The sequence below is a fragment of the Malurus melanocephalus genome, unplaced genomic scaffold (genome assembly GCF_030028575.1).
Source record: "Malurus melanocephalus ecotype Western Australia unplaced genomic scaffold, MMel_1.1 scaffold_32, whole genome shotgun sequence".
NCBI lineage: Eukaryota > Metazoa > Chordata > Aves > Passeriformes > Maluridae > Malurus > Malurus melanocephalus.
The window spans coordinates 2,103,593-2,118,833 of record NW_026623264.1 but is presented as its reverse complement, the minus strand read 5'-3'; the positions used below and the strand labels follow the sequence as shown (position 1 = coordinate 2,118,833).

The 15,241-nt window shown below is 36.4% G+C and overlaps 1 protein-coding gene across 1 annotated transcript in view; it reads left to right on the top strand.

Annotated features, from left to right (window-relative positions):
• The first annotated feature begins 446 nt into the window (after positions 1-446).
• TRPA1 (transient receptor potential cation channel subfamily A member 1) overlaps positions 447-15,241 on the top strand; it is a 30,032-nt gene continuing 15,237 nt past the window's right edge. Inside the window, exons 1-10 of the mRNA XM_057363885.1 lie at positions 447-596; positions 3,023-3,185; positions 4,249-4,424; positions 6,154-6,261; positions 6,700-6,808; positions 7,138-7,283; positions 8,543-8,679; positions 10,867-10,915; positions 13,867-13,966; positions 14,891-14,991. Coding sequence (XP_057219868.1) covers positions 477-596; positions 3,023-3,185; positions 4,249-4,424; positions 6,154-6,261; positions 6,700-6,808; positions 7,138-7,283; positions 8,543-8,679; positions 10,867-10,915; positions 13,867-13,966; positions 14,891-14,991 — 1,209 coding nt within the window. The 5' untranslated portion in view covers positions 447-476. The remainder of the gene's footprint in view (positions 597-3,022; positions 3,186-4,248; positions 4,425-6,153; positions 6,262-6,699; positions 6,809-7,137; positions 7,284-8,542; positions 8,680-10,866; positions 10,916-13,866; positions 13,967-14,890; positions 14,992-15,241) is intronic.

Here is a 15,241-nt window from a genome sequence, read left to right as displayed (position 1 = left end):
GCTTCCGTCAAGACTGACTCTGTTACAGGCGCTTTTCGGATTAACCCTTTGAAACACCTCATGCTGCTTCCTTCTGGATTACTCCCACAGTTTTCCTACGCCTCCCCAGACTGTCCGGTCAAACAAATTCTGCAGGAGAATTTCATGGCTACAAAGAGAAGCTGATGGTAGCACTCTGTTTTAGAGGCGGGAGGGCAGTGTAGGGGTGGGTGGCACAGTTTATGCGGGCACAGGCTCCGCTCCCGCACCTGCCCGCCCGCGCTGGGAGCCGCCGCCCGCCGGGATGCCCGCCCCAGGGGGATCGCCCCCGCCTGCTTTCCCTGCTTTCCCTGCTTTCCCTGCTTTCCCTGCTTTCCCCGTTTCCCCGCTTTCCCCGCCTCCCCCGCCGCCGGTCCCGGCCGTCAGTCGCTGTGTCGCCTCGCAGGTCGCCGGAGCGGGCGGGGCGGGCGCTGCTCGGAGCCGGCCGGGCGGGCGGCATGAAGCGCTCTCTGCTGCGGCTCTGCCGGGCCCGGGACAAGGCGGCCGCCTCCAGCTCCTACCAGGGCGTCGTGTGCGAGGCCGATGCCGCCTCCGTCGCCTCGCAGGATGTCTTCAAGGTGCGTGCCATTGGGGCCGGGGCTGGGGCGAGGGGCGAAGATGGAGGGTGAGGTGGGAGAGGGGGCGGGAGGGTCTCTGGAGGCAGCGGGACGGGCTCGGCCGTGGTTATTCCCAGGGATCCATTCCCTTTCCCCTCAGTCGGTGGAGCCGGSAGGGAGGATCTGTGCGGGATGGGAGACAGGCTGGGAGCTGTCCTGGTTCTGGGGTGTGAAGGCACAGGACACCGATGTCGTGTGGCCCAAAGTGGCCCGGGGTGAGCGGGAGGGCAGGGGAGCAGGGGAGGGAGCATGAGGGTGGCAGGCTGCTGACACTGAACTCACATTCCCCTTGGACACAGAAAGGGACCCCTCTTAGAGGGAATTCCACAGGTCATGATGGGAGTGAACAGATCATCTAGCAAAAATGACAGAAAAGTTTAGAAGCACTGTAACTGTTACGAAGGGAAAGAGAACCAAGAGTCCAGGCTACGAAAATGAGATCGCAGCCAGGAAGAACATAATATCTTCCCATTTAAATAGAAAATAGGATGAGCAGTCATTTATTTGTGTTGCTGCTWGGGAGACCTAGACCAAACTTCAGAGAGGCCTTTTTTAAGGGTGAGAATAATTAAGCAAAGGAAGAGATTGCTTACAGGATGGAAGACTTGGCTAACTTTGGAGATTTTTAACAGCAGGCTAAATAAATTTGACAAAGTTTACAGATAGATTTAATTACCTCTAGAGGTCATTTCCATTCACAGATGTTTTCTGTGTACTAGTTGTAGACCCAAGCAACATCTCTTCAGCATAATGTGGTTTGTCACTCTGGTGCGTGATCTGTCACTGAAGAGCTGTTCAGGCAAAGCAAAGGAGCTGCTGTTGTTTAAAATAGCTTGYTTTGCTGTTTTGAACCAACCCAAGTACTAAGGACACCTAATTAATTTCTTTTATCCCTATTTTGTTTGTGAAACACTGCGGTATTGGCTGATAAATCTTACTTTTGTCAATAGAAGTTATCATCATGCCACATTTTGTCCTACAATGAGAAATAAATGCAGTGTTAAAAGTGGCAAAATGTGGTCTGAATTGATAGGAACAATAAAGTAGAATATTAGAAGGAATAGAAAATACTGGGCTCTGTAATAAGTTTTTCCTAAATAGCTTTTTGTTGTGTTTAAAATGTACAGATGTGTGCGTAATTGAGCTGTTATTTTTGTGACAGTTGATTCATCTTAAATTCCCTTTCCACAATTATATCACGTGTTTTCAATTAGCTTTTTCCGATTGCAGTTTTGAAGCAGACACTAGCCCTGCACTTGGCCTCAGTCTTCTAAATGTTTAAGCACATTTGTAACATTATTGACATGAGTAACCTYGCTGAGGTCAGTGGGACTGTTAAGATGAATGAAGCTAAACACGTGCTCAAATGCATGAATGGGCTGCCCTGTAATGTATATTTGCTTAAGGACAGCAAAAGTTGTTGAGTCTTGGTGACTCAGGGGATCCTGGAGAGCAAAGTTTTCTTTTTCTTTTGCAGGTGAGAAAGRAGCMGTGGTTTTAAGGAATTTCCTTTTTCYATTCTTTTCTTGCTTACACATATTTTGAAAGTTTGTATTACTTTAGACAGGCATTTTTCTCCTTTTTCCCCACCCAATGTAGTTTATTCTCTTCTAATTTTTAATATCTGTTTCTTAAATTCCTGCCCATCCTACTGCAATAATTTTTTTCTCTCAGTTTTCTTCACGTAGAAATATGGGATTTGAATCACTGTAACAAAAATATTTRGAGAATATAATAAAATAAGAATCAGCAGAGTTTCCATAGTGGGCTTTAGTGGTAAAGCATAGTACCTGRAATAGATCAAGCTGTCAGTGGGCACACTGGGAAGATACTGGGTTGTTTCAAGCTGAGACAATAGCCTGAAGTTCTAAGCTGCTGAAATTCAAAAATATATTGGTTGCTCTGAGTTAAAGAACATCACAGAGGCCCAGTGGCTGAACTTGAAAGCAAGGACAATATCAGTCTGTAGAAACATCTAAAAAAGGAATTTTTCAAGATTATTAATTTTCCTCTCTGTTGAATTCCTTTGACATGGTACTGCAGGAAAGATTGTGAAAACATAAGTGATGAATTTTCTTGTTTAAGATTTTCCATGGTGGAGGAGGATCTTGAGCTCACCACAGAAGAGAAAACAATGTATTCATGATGACTTCCAGTTTTGTTAATTTTGCACTGTTTCTCATCTGRATCTTACACTGCAGTCAGTTAAACCAATCAGAGTTTCCCTGCTGGCTTAATCTAATCAGGATTTCTGAACTTCTGTACGAAACCAAACAACTGGGAGGSAGTTGTTGAGTGGTAACATGCCCACAAAAACCCATTATAGCATTGCTAACTTCCTGCCTTTTAGAAGAATGAGACAATGAGGATGTTTTTATCCAAAACAGGTTATTTCGGATGGAAGTGCCTGTAGGCTACGGAGCTTCATTAAAAAGAATCGTTCTGGGCTTACAAAAGTGGATGAATTAAATGCCACCCCCYTGCATCACGCTGCCGAAGGAGGACAAATAGAACTAATGCAGCTGATCATAGATGATTCCTCCTGTGAAGGTAACTTGCAATTTATTTTACGAACTGCTTAATTTAGCAGAATGAAAAAGTTCCATAATGAAGTTCCTAAACAGGACTGATATGTGTTATCTCCGTTTATAAAATCAAATATAAATCAAACTGCCTGCAACAGTTTGCTCTGTCTCAGGAGTGGTTTGGGTCACCCTTGTTCTGTAGGACTGTTTTCTCCCTAATGCAGTGAATCAATATGTCTTATTTTGTTTGWCACTCAGAAATATAGTCTTCAGATATGAAAAAGAAAACTACAGTGATTGTACAGAAGACTTGACTTTCTTTCTTCCTTATTTATGTTATATGCCTGTTATATAATAAGCCTTGTGAACTACATTGGACTCCACTGATAGATTGTAGGCTACTGAGAAGAACTACAATGCCTCTGAAAAGCTCTTTTTTCACCTATTTATGGTCAATCTAATTTTAGATTATTTTGGCTGAAATATGTCTTTTAAATTTTCAGTCTGTCATTTTTGTCCTAATTTTTTAGGATATTTGTTCAAGTTTATCTTCAGTTTTCAAGCTCAGAATGTATGTGTGTAGAACAGACCATTTTTATAACTGGCATGAATTCATTTACTTTTATGTTCTTAAGTGACACAGAATATATACGGTCTTTAATTTTCTTACAATTTCACAAGCACTTCTTTGTACCTCTTATTTCAGTTATTCACACTCATTTATTCTGTGCAGACTCTAAAGAAATAGCTGCAGAGTCAAATGAAATAGGAAAAACAAGACTCAAGGAGAGAGGAAAGTCAAGTAACTCTTGGAGTGAGAAAAAAAAAGATGGATAATAACAGCCAAGAAATAGACAAGTGTTACACCCTTTCCATTTCTCATACCAATACTGTATATTCAGCACAATGTTTAATCAATTTAACACAATGCACTGCATTTCATGAAATCTTTTCCTTTCCTTTTTCAAGGAAATGCAGTAGCGCAGASCAAAACCTTCATTGAAAACACTTTTTTTTCAGTGCAGTCAGAACATTTGATGATTTTACTTTGGTTTTCGTTTTRCTTTGTTTTCTTTCCTTTGACATAGCATTAAATGTGATGGATTCTTCTGGAAATACCCCACTGCACTGGGCCACAAAGAAAAACCAGATTGAAAGTGTTCGTTTGCTCCTCAGCAGAGGAGCCAATCCAAACATTCTCAACTCCAACATGATGGCACCTTTGCATATGGCTGTTCAGTCCCTGCACAATGAAATTGTGAAGGTGAGTCTAAAGTCTGTTGAGCTACTTATCAAGTCYACTTGATAAGGAGCTCAGCAGCAGCTGGGTGCAGAGCACCAAGGCCTTGTTGATATATGCCATATCTCCTCATATGTTTTCTTTAGCCAGGAGGATGTGTAACATGATGCCTATAGAAATGTTTGTGTCCTCTTAGCACTGCCAGTAAAAAGAAAYTTACTGATTTATAGAAATACTGGTSTTTGTGCTATGATAGGAGTCATTATGTTTAACAGAAAATGBTTTTCAAGTTTCCAAACACAGGGAACTTCCTTTAAAAGGGTTATTTTTAGTGCTGAAACTTCATTTAGGCATGTGTTATTACAATAATCTGAGTGATTTTTTCTTTTTACAATTGTATTAGGATGCCATAGAAGTATCAACACTTTCTTGAAACCAGTGTATTTTTAAAATAAAAAACAGATTAAAACTACTCAGAAACCACAATTCTTAAAACCAACATTCTAATAATCAATTGAACAGTAGCAGAACTAAATCTGCAATTAAAAATCACAAAAATATATTGTGAAGAAATTACTAGGGTGTCCATGTTGAACCTTGTAAAGTGGCAACAGCATTGAGATTTTTGGCAGCGTAATTTTTTTAACAATTGTCTAAGTGCAATGAGAATGTTTCCACTTTGTATGCAGCRTAGGGATAGAATTTTAGAATTTACRAAGKTCCTACATTTTTTAGATGARTATAACCTTAAAATTGCAACACTTGCTTTTCTCTTTAAATTTGTCTCTTTTTCTAGTTCATCCAAACAAAAGAAAGAAGCATATGTTATCTGTATTCAAGACTCAGAGTCCTTTAGAAATGTTTCAGTGTCCTTAAATCTTTTACAAAATCTGTATTTGTTACGAATTAAGAACAATGAAATCTGAAATCAATAACGTTTTTAAAACAGGCTTTGTATGAGTTTCTGTGCTTTGATTCTTGACTAATTCTGTGCTCTTATTTTTTTTCCCCACTCTGTTGTTTATTCAAGCTAATTCTCCCTTGGTTTTTATTGCCAAATTGCCTGAGAGTGATTAAAATGTACCAGTTCCTCTATTACAGAAAAAATAAATAACTTGAATTACTGAAAGACAATTAAATAAATATGTGCCTAGGGGAATAAATATGTAATGTGGTATGGTCATTATCATTTCCAGATCCTTTGCTTCTCAAAAAATGCAAGAAGCAGTCATAGAGATAGTTGATACTGATAGTTCAGTGCCAGCAGTTAACATAGAGACTGGAGCAGGATTGCAGCACTGGAAGRTCCCAGTTTTCATCAACCCCATCTCCCCTCCTCTTACTGTCCGATTGAGCAGATTCCTAAATGAGMAGATTCTGCAAATTGCCACTGCCAGGGAATTTTCTGTTGAAAACTTCAGTTGAAAAYCTTTATATTCAATATGCTACAGAAAATAATTTCTCCCATTATTGAGAAACTGTTAAATCAGGCTTTAAACTGCTTTGCAGCTATGTGCAGGGTTTAACTTACTTAAAAAAATGGTATTTCATATCTGTTCATGCATGTATTTTCCACCAGAATGCTTTTTCATTCTCCTGTATTCTGTCCTTTCTCTGTCTATTCATTGTGAGCTTTTGGCATGCAAGATGAATAAGCTGTGAGGGTGCTATGGGTTGTAAACAACAAAAATAGTGGAATAAGCTATTGTTGTGTTTGACTTGTGATTGACTAAATGTTTTCTTAAATATTTAGATTTTAGTCCAACATAGCAGTACAGATGTTAATTTGGAAGGTGAAGCAGGAAACACACCTATCATTGTAGCATGTTACAAGGACAATCCTGAAGCACTGACWCTCCTGGTAGGTAAAATTATCCATCATCCTTTGAGGTGATTCTCTCTACCTTGATGCAGTGTTACTCTGTTCCAGTGCTCTGTCTGTTCAATGCAGGAAGGTTAATCATGGATCTACTGTTTGACTTGCTTTGCATGGGTTATTAAGAAACTTTAATCTTGTTAGAGGGCATATCTATGTATCTCTATCTATATATATATATATCTATATGTGTATCTATCTGAGTGGCAAAATTAAGGAAAAAACTGATTCTGAAGGTCATGAGAAGACAGAATGAAGCACATGCATTGTATGGCTATAACATGCAAAGGATACTTGTATATTAATTTCATAACACATATGCAACATAAAAAAAGGAGACAGCTATCCAGTATTTGTAATAGTATGTTCATTTGTCAGATTTTTCTGTATGTATGTAAGCTGTATTGAGACATTGTTTTTCAGATTGAAAATGGAGGGAAAATATGCAAACCAAACAAAACAGGATGTATGCCTATCCATGCAGCRGCATTTTCAGGTGCAAAAACATGTATGGAAATTCTTTTGAAAAAAGGTAAATACRATGTTACCAAGCAGTGGGTACCAAWTTGCTGCTTCAGTTCTYAGTTAACTGTGAAAACAAGTAATTATCGCTGTGTTTGAACTTACAAGAAGTTATTGCCCTTCCTCAGTTTATGCTGACAACTTTTGCATGGTTGCAGCAGCAAACTAGCTGCTTTCCWAAATCTATGTTCATCCATTGTTTAGTGATAGATGTGACAGGTTCGTATTTTGAGAGGGGAGAGTATTATTCTGCACTTAATATGCTTGTTTTGAAAGCATTTATATTTTCTGTTATCTCATTCTCACTTAAAAAAAAATCCATTTATTTTCATCTCTCAGGTGAAGAATTGGGTCACTCTGCTAAAACCCACATCAATTTTACCAATAATGGAAAGTGCAGTCCACTTCATTTGGCAGTTCAAAGTGGGGACCTGGAAATGATTAAAATGTGCATTGAATTTGGAGCCCAAATTGATCTAAAACAGGTAAAATTCAGAATGGAGCAAAATGTAATGTAATTTTGATAAAACCTAGCTATTTCTCAATCTCAGTGTGGTATGAAAAAAAGATGAGCAGATTATCATTGCTCATTGTCTCTTCCCATGCAAAGCAGAGGGACCAGCAAATGAAAACAATTCTCTGGTTCAAATCATGCAAAATGTGAAGTTTCTTTGCACAAGTTACATAGGGTCATCCATTCCCAGAAGTGGGATCTTCAGTCTGACCCTTTCTGATCATTCTTGTTCATCCTCAGCCTTGCCTCGGGCTTTACAGTATCTTCTTTGTAAGCAAACACAAATTCATGATACTACTGCTGCTACCACGGTGTAGCACTGGTGGTGTAAGGGTCTGCACCCAGCTTCATTCATTAATAAAGTTTTTAAAAGATATCTATCATTAAGCAAAATGTTTGCAAGGATGGAATCAACTCATGAGAGCAAAACTAAGCATAGTTTTGCCTTCTTTTACTGGTTTGGTTCTTTGAACACAGCTTTTGAATGAGGTGATTATGCTACTGAGTTTATGATGAGTAAGACTRTTATGAGAATACTTATGGCATTGTGGAAGAGCTCATTCCAATGCATTCACCATATTCCTGCTCTAAAAATGAGAAATATCAAAGCTGGTTTGTCCTATCTAACTAAATGAAATCCTGTTTTTSCCAATATTGTTCTAATCATCTATATATCACTTAAATTTTCATGACGGTCTAGTTTCTAATAGTTTTATAGCATATTAGACAAYGTTATTTTTTGCCTGCAAAAAGTTGATTTAAGAATAACTTCTAAGAAAGATGCCATTTAAGAAAGTAAATGACATTTTAAAATAATACATTTTCTGTATTATATAGGCCCATTTTTTGCTTATTCATTTGTACTGGCCTAGATATGATTTTCTGTAGCTTTCATTAGTTCRTCTCTTCTATTAAAAGGTTTTGCATTTTTTAATTAAACTACAAAAGWTTATTAAGAGTATAATTATCTCTTATCTCAGAGACTTGGCATAGAATGATTAGAAACTTTGTAGTAATTCTTTAAAACTATCACTTTAGTCTTTTGTGGTTTTGAACATGTCTTTAGAATTCTACTACTTCAGTTAAAGATTAAAGCTTCACTACTTTCATAGAAATTTAGGCATTTAGGAATTATGAATCTTGGGCTGGTTCATTAGTGTGTTTAATATGTTGGAAGTTAGGTTTCTGAGGTTTAAATATTTATATTTGGTCTTATTTTCCCATTTATAGAATGAAAAATGCACAGCACTTCATTTTGCTGCCACTCAAGGAGCAACAGAGATTGTAAAGCTAATGATATCCTCCTATGCTGGTGAGGAATCCATTATTGATGCTGTAGATGGCAATAAGGAAACATTGCTCCACAGGTAGGAAGTGCYAGACTTCACTGCAAATTGTGAGCTGTGATAGTCTTAGTTATTCCTTGAAGGTGGAACAACCTTCCATATGATAYGGAACTTCCATGGTATGGGAGGTGGTTTTACTGCAGTATGAAAGAAAAAAGTTTGGTCAGGTCATGATATTAAAAGTTTTGGTGCTGATATCAAAATCAAAATAGTTCCAGTTGGAACTATTGGAACCATGTCAAGGAATRGTCACAAACAGTTTGCATTGAAAATTTACTCCATAAAGTAGTAGGGGAATAAGTCTGTGGAATTGTTGACATCTTCTGATGATGGGGGAGAAATGCCTTTATCTAATGGTTTGACGCTCTCCAGAAAATAAGTGAAAAATAATATAAACTCTTTTAAAGAATATTTTMTTTTTTCAAAAACCCTTTTCTCCTACCTGATCAGCTACAAGGAGATGTTGGCACACTTCCCTRTGACTCCAAAGTTGCAGATGATGTCTGTGTGTGTAATAATCCTCAGGACTTCCAGTCTTTCACACTCCATTTAAAATTAGCACTGGACTGCTGAGAAGTTTCCTCAATCTTTTTTTAGCAGAAATGTGCTTGGTTAAATATGCTGACTCCCAGCTCTATGTAGTTGAATGTATTTCCTCATGTACACGTTTTTTCAAGAAAGATAGGTTTCACTGCATTTAACTATAATACTTGACAGTATTACTCTACAAGAAGTTTTACAGTATGAAATAAGTGGTAGAATGTCAGGAGCAGTGGAAATTATTGTTCTTTGGACACGGTACAAAGTGGAATGATTCAAAGATAATTGAAGACATAAAAAGAGTGTGATAAGAGAGTTAAGATAATGTTTGGGTACACTTGAAAATGTTACCATGGAAGAACATGGTTGAAGACAAAGTGATGACAGAATGCTGAAGTAAATTGGGCAGTCAAGTGTACTACTTAATAGATAACTGGCTGCCTTATCCATGAAAATTGTTGTCCTTGAAAAAAGCTTGATAAAAAGGACAACAATCTTTAAAACATTATATTATAAGGAATGATCAGAAAGGTAGAAAGTCTAAATAAACTGAATAGGAACATTAACTTGTYGAGAAGCAAGGTAGTAGTAAAGCACAGGCAGGGCTTGATCCTTTCTCATTTCTACTGTCATCTTTCCATCTAAATATTTCATAAAATGACTTTGCTTTCTCCCCAGTCACCTTGGAATTTATTTGAGTGTATGTTAGGCATTAGTATTAATGTGTGGCTGAAAGGGTCTGCTATAGATAATGGAGGCATCTCTACACATTTCGAGCCATGACTTGATTTTTAAAATACATCTTTTGAGTAATCAGTTGTAACTATAGTGCACCCAATGTTATTATTACCTCTTACAATGCTAAGGCAACTGTTATCATTTGAGATACAGTACAACCTTGGAACTGTCCTTCTGTGTGGCTTATTGAGTCTAAGTATTTCACAGATTTGTGGAAGAATTTTGTCTATGTGTGTTTACTGTGCTACACTTTTATGCTCTGACCATTTTTTGCATGTAATATATAATTCAATGTATTACTGTAGAATGAAATTGGAGAAGTTTCCAAGTGTATAGAGCACTTTAAAATGTTTTATCCATATATTTTACTAATGCTATTGACTATACTCCAAATGCCCAGTTATACCAATTAGTTCATTCATATTTTTTTCAARTAGAACTTGTCTGCCACAATCAGAATCCATATTTAGACATTGCCATTTTTCCCTCGTTTTTACCTCATTATTGCACAAAATAAAACCAAATTATTTTTGAATAATTTCATGATTTTGAGGCTCCAGGCATACTTGGAATAAGCTGCATCTGAAATTTATGGAATTCTGTACTGAYCTTGCTAAAAGATCTGACATATGAAACTACTGGTTCTCTTAAAATTGGTGGTAAAATGCCTGTTTAGCTACCACTGAGRTATTTTTTTCCTGCAGTGAGCTTCCAGTGTATTGACTGAAAGGAACTTWCCTTGAAAAGAGAACTCCATGAGAAAAATAAAACCAATTTATTAAAATTAATTATATAATAAGGGTATATCTCTTTCTCTTTATTTTAAAATAAATTTATTAGAAAATGCAGCAAATKGAGAAGAATGGTACCATTTGGCTTGAAGCTTTGTCCTTTCTAATGTTATTGTATTTTTTGCATTTTTCTCCACAGAACAGCACTGTTTGATCATTATGAACTGGCGGAGTATTTGATTTCAATGGTAAATATTTAATCAAGCAGCATGTTTAGAGAGATTATTGCTATCTATTGCTACAGGTCCGCATAGAGAAATTCATAAAGTAGAATGTGTTCTCAGGTATAGGCTATTTAGGTAGATAAACATATACATTTCATAATGTATAATTGAGTCAAAGTACAAACAGTAGTTGTGGATCCATAGTAGCATCCCACAGCTACAGAGGATGAAATCTTACATTTTTATTTCTGTTTTACTTAGAAAAGTTTCATAAACATCTTTTACCAAATATGATAAAGCGATCTGGTCATACTACACTTTTTAGACACAAAATATAAAACAAAGATTAAACATGCATTGAATTTAATCTGCTTTTTTTCCCCAGAAATAATTCCTTTCTTTAAAGAATGTGCATATGATTACTAAAGGATCACATAGCCATATACCAAAATTTGTGTATGGTCTAGAAATATTTTTTATTCTKCATGGTTTGGTTGTATTTCTTCACTAAATAATTATGAAGGACAAAGAGAAGAAATGTAATGAGGGATGYTACTGGCTATGATCCCAATGTCCATTTGTGTCAATTAAACTAAGACTCATATAATCATTTGGTGCCTTGCTTGGCTGAGGACATTTTCAGAAATCATCAGACATCTTTTTTGTTTTATTTGTCTTGAGGGTTTTTTACTTCATTTCATTGCAATCGTACTAAGAGAAGATCCTGCTGCATGCAGTTTTGCTTTTTTTCAGAAACTCTGTTGTAGGGATTTGATTTAGTTAAGGCTAGATATTGTGCTTATTTTTAATTCAAACGTAAAATGTTGAGGTTTGACTTCTTAAACTTGTCTGACAAAGCCATCTGTCAACAAAACTTATTACTTGAGAAATACAGGTACAAGTTTTTGCTGTGGGAGGCTTGTGGGCACAAAATAYTAGATCATAAATATGGTTAACACTGCATTTGCTAAGAACAAACTTTCATTCCTTGGGTGCCATTTGACTGCTTTGGCCCTTTCCATAGAAGGTATGCTGAGGGTTTATTTAGCTTTCCATATAAAAGGTGTAAATTTTGATGTTTTAGGACTGTTTTAGCTTGCCCTGTCAGGGAATGGATTAAAATATATTCACTGGAGTTAGTGGAATGCTGCATGTACAGTCTATGCTGCCTCCTCCCTTGGAATACTGGCAAGATCACCAAGTTTTGCCAAAGGTGCAGCAATGTTACTGCTTGAAAGGACTGGCAAATTCCAGTTCAGAACGGCTTTCTGGTGTTAATAGAGAACAACATCTACTTATTTTATGCATTAAACATTCATATTTTATTCACAGTAAAGAAACAGTAATTTTACACATTTTCTTCTCTTTTTTTGGACTTTTTCCCCTTTCTTTTGTCTTCACTAAAAGAAAACTGAAAGAGTAAATTGGTATACAAATACTAATTTATATTTACAAAATTGACATGTTTGTTTTTATATAATATCTGTTTAATTCATTTATGTTAATGCATTTGAGGCAACAGAAATGGAAAAGTAAATGGAATTCAGAAACTTTTACAAACTCTTAATTCAGCTATATCGTAAATGAGATAAATATAGGTGGCAATATATAATCTACTTCTTACTGGGATAAATAATTATGAATGCTGCCAAATTCATTGTACTGAACAATTTCATTAGCTGGAGAACAGGTGATTATTACATAAGGAACTGGAAATTGCTGCCCTGTATTCATTAAAATAAATGAAACACTTGTATAAAAAAGATCTGGTTCTTGATGGAAAGAAATATTTTTAAGAGGTTCTCTGACCTTGTAGAAACATAACTGGGGAAGGACTCCTGCATGTATTACTCCCAAATATTTAATCAACATACATTGGAAGCTTCCTGTTCTCCATGGTAATCAYGGTACATTTATTAAGTGCTTCTTATTACTGCATCACAGGTGTTACCATCCTAGAAAGTAAATATTGCTCAGGATTGTGATTAATTCTCTCTCAGATTAAGACTGGACCCAAAGACAAGTCAAGTTAATAGAAAAGCTCCCATTGATTTTTTTTTTTCAATCATCTTTGGATATTATCTGAAATTAAATAGATTTTTTTGTGTACTTTGTTCAACTCATCAAGTTTGACTTGCAACTCAGTATSTAGAAAAAATTATAACTAAACCATCATAAAATATACATCCATCTCATTGGTTCATTTGCTTGTATCTTACTGCTCCCTTGGTGGGATTTTTTTAGATAAATATGTTTATGCTCACATAAACTTTTTTCTTTTTTTTTTGCTAGTGTGACTGTAATGACACTGGGMTATAGTGATTATACTGTCCTGGCAATATATGTCTAATGCAAAAGTAGATAAAACAAAATTAAAATATGCCCACTGTTGATACCGCTATTTTGACATCAAAATTGACGTGGTTCATTATGCTGAAGAATAGAAAATWAATATAGATTGAGCTATGCAGATTGAATTATACTAATTTCTGGATGCATTACTTCTTGAATTGTGTTCATAYGGTGCAGTAATTCAGAAAGATCTTGTTCTGTTATTTGTTTGATAGGTAAGATCACATCATTCAAAAGGCTAAAATTTTTGCATTTTTCTGTAGTGTCAATCCTGTGATTTTCAAGTTAGAATTTTATATTGAGRATTTAAATGCGTGGAAAAGTTCTCTAACAAAAGGTCATAAGCTGTAAATTCAGTATATCTAGAAGTAGGCCACTATTATTTTGGCATCTGAATCTTTATATATAGATGACTGGACTGTGGCTGATGGTTAGAAAACCTAGAAGTTCTATTGAGAGATGTAATGTATTTATTTAGGAATTTATGTGATGCAAAATTACTTATCTGGGGCACCTGGAGTTACTAAGAATGCCTGTATTTCTGCTATGCTTATAAAGGGCAGCTCTATTTTAAAGTTTCATGTATTCATTWTTCACCATGAATTTGGGATTGTTTTTTGCAGGGGGCTAATATTGATAGTGTTGACATAGAAGGTCGATCCCCACTTCTGCTGGCCACTTCCTGTGCATCATGGAAAATCGTGAATTTACTGCTCTCGAAAGGTAAAAAGGAATATAAATATACTATATAATTCCTTTGAGCAGGATTCATGCATGTTCAAACTCTGCATCCAACTTTCCTCTCAATTTGAATTTACAACTTCAGCATCCAGTCCAGGAGTAGCTGAGCTAAACAGCTGCACACTGCTGGTATCCCCTGAGATAAAGGAAGAGCAGGTGTGATGATTTCACCCCTTTTAATGCAGAGTGAGCAGGCTGTGAGAGAATGTGCATGCCATGTGTCATGCTTCTCAAGGTGGAGGTGGCACTGGCACTCATCCCCGAGCTCCTTAGCAGCTCACAAAATAAATGGTTTGCAGAATAAATGCACCACTTATAGAGAGCTGTATTTTGTACCAGCAACCAATCTGTTAATGCTAAAGCCCACAGCTCCAGCCTTACCTTTGGTTTTATAAAATCACAGCCACCTTGAAATGTTTGAACTGTATCTCTTTCATTGCTGCGTTTTGTTGTAAGTTAATGATTATTACTGTATTTCCTCTTGTTAATAGTATAACTGATTTTGTTTAAAAGACTTAGAGTAAGTTTTGAAACTGAAACAAGGTTACAACTTTAAAGATTAGAAGAGGTGATTATCTACATCTTTAAATTTCCTCTTGATTTGTGCCCCCTCCCCCCCCCAAATGGCCCCATACAAATCTTAGTGCTGCAATGAAATACAGAATGCACGCACACAAGATAATGACAAAAGCTGAGTGTCGAGGTGATTTTGTTGGGAAGCAAAATTACATGTTGCAAGCCTGACTGGAAAGAATATTTTCTAGATTCACAAAATTTATTTTATAAAATTTYATAGATTTATAAACATCTTTGTTCAACATTTGTTCCTTTGCCTTAAACAACATTATGTAGTGCCAAGAACCAGCAATTTTAAAGTTGCTGGTATTTATTTCCATATTTATTTAGGAGCAAATGTATCATTAAAAGATCATCTTGGTCGGAATTTCTTGCATTTGACCGTATTGCAGCCTGGAGGATTACAGCATCTGAATGAGAAATATYTGCAGGTACAGTAAGCATTAATTTTTGTCATTGTGTTACCYGTACTAAGAAAATGTAAACAWAAAAGTGGCTGCCATTTTATTTTGGTATGTTTGCAAAAGTTTGTGGTACTTGTTAAGTAGCCCAGTGTCACAAAAAATGGTTTGAAGAGGTACATATCACATATCTCTAATGAAAACATTTCAAATCCAATAATACAGTTTTCTTATTGCCAGGCAAAGGAATAACATAATCCCATAAATTATTTTGCTGTTG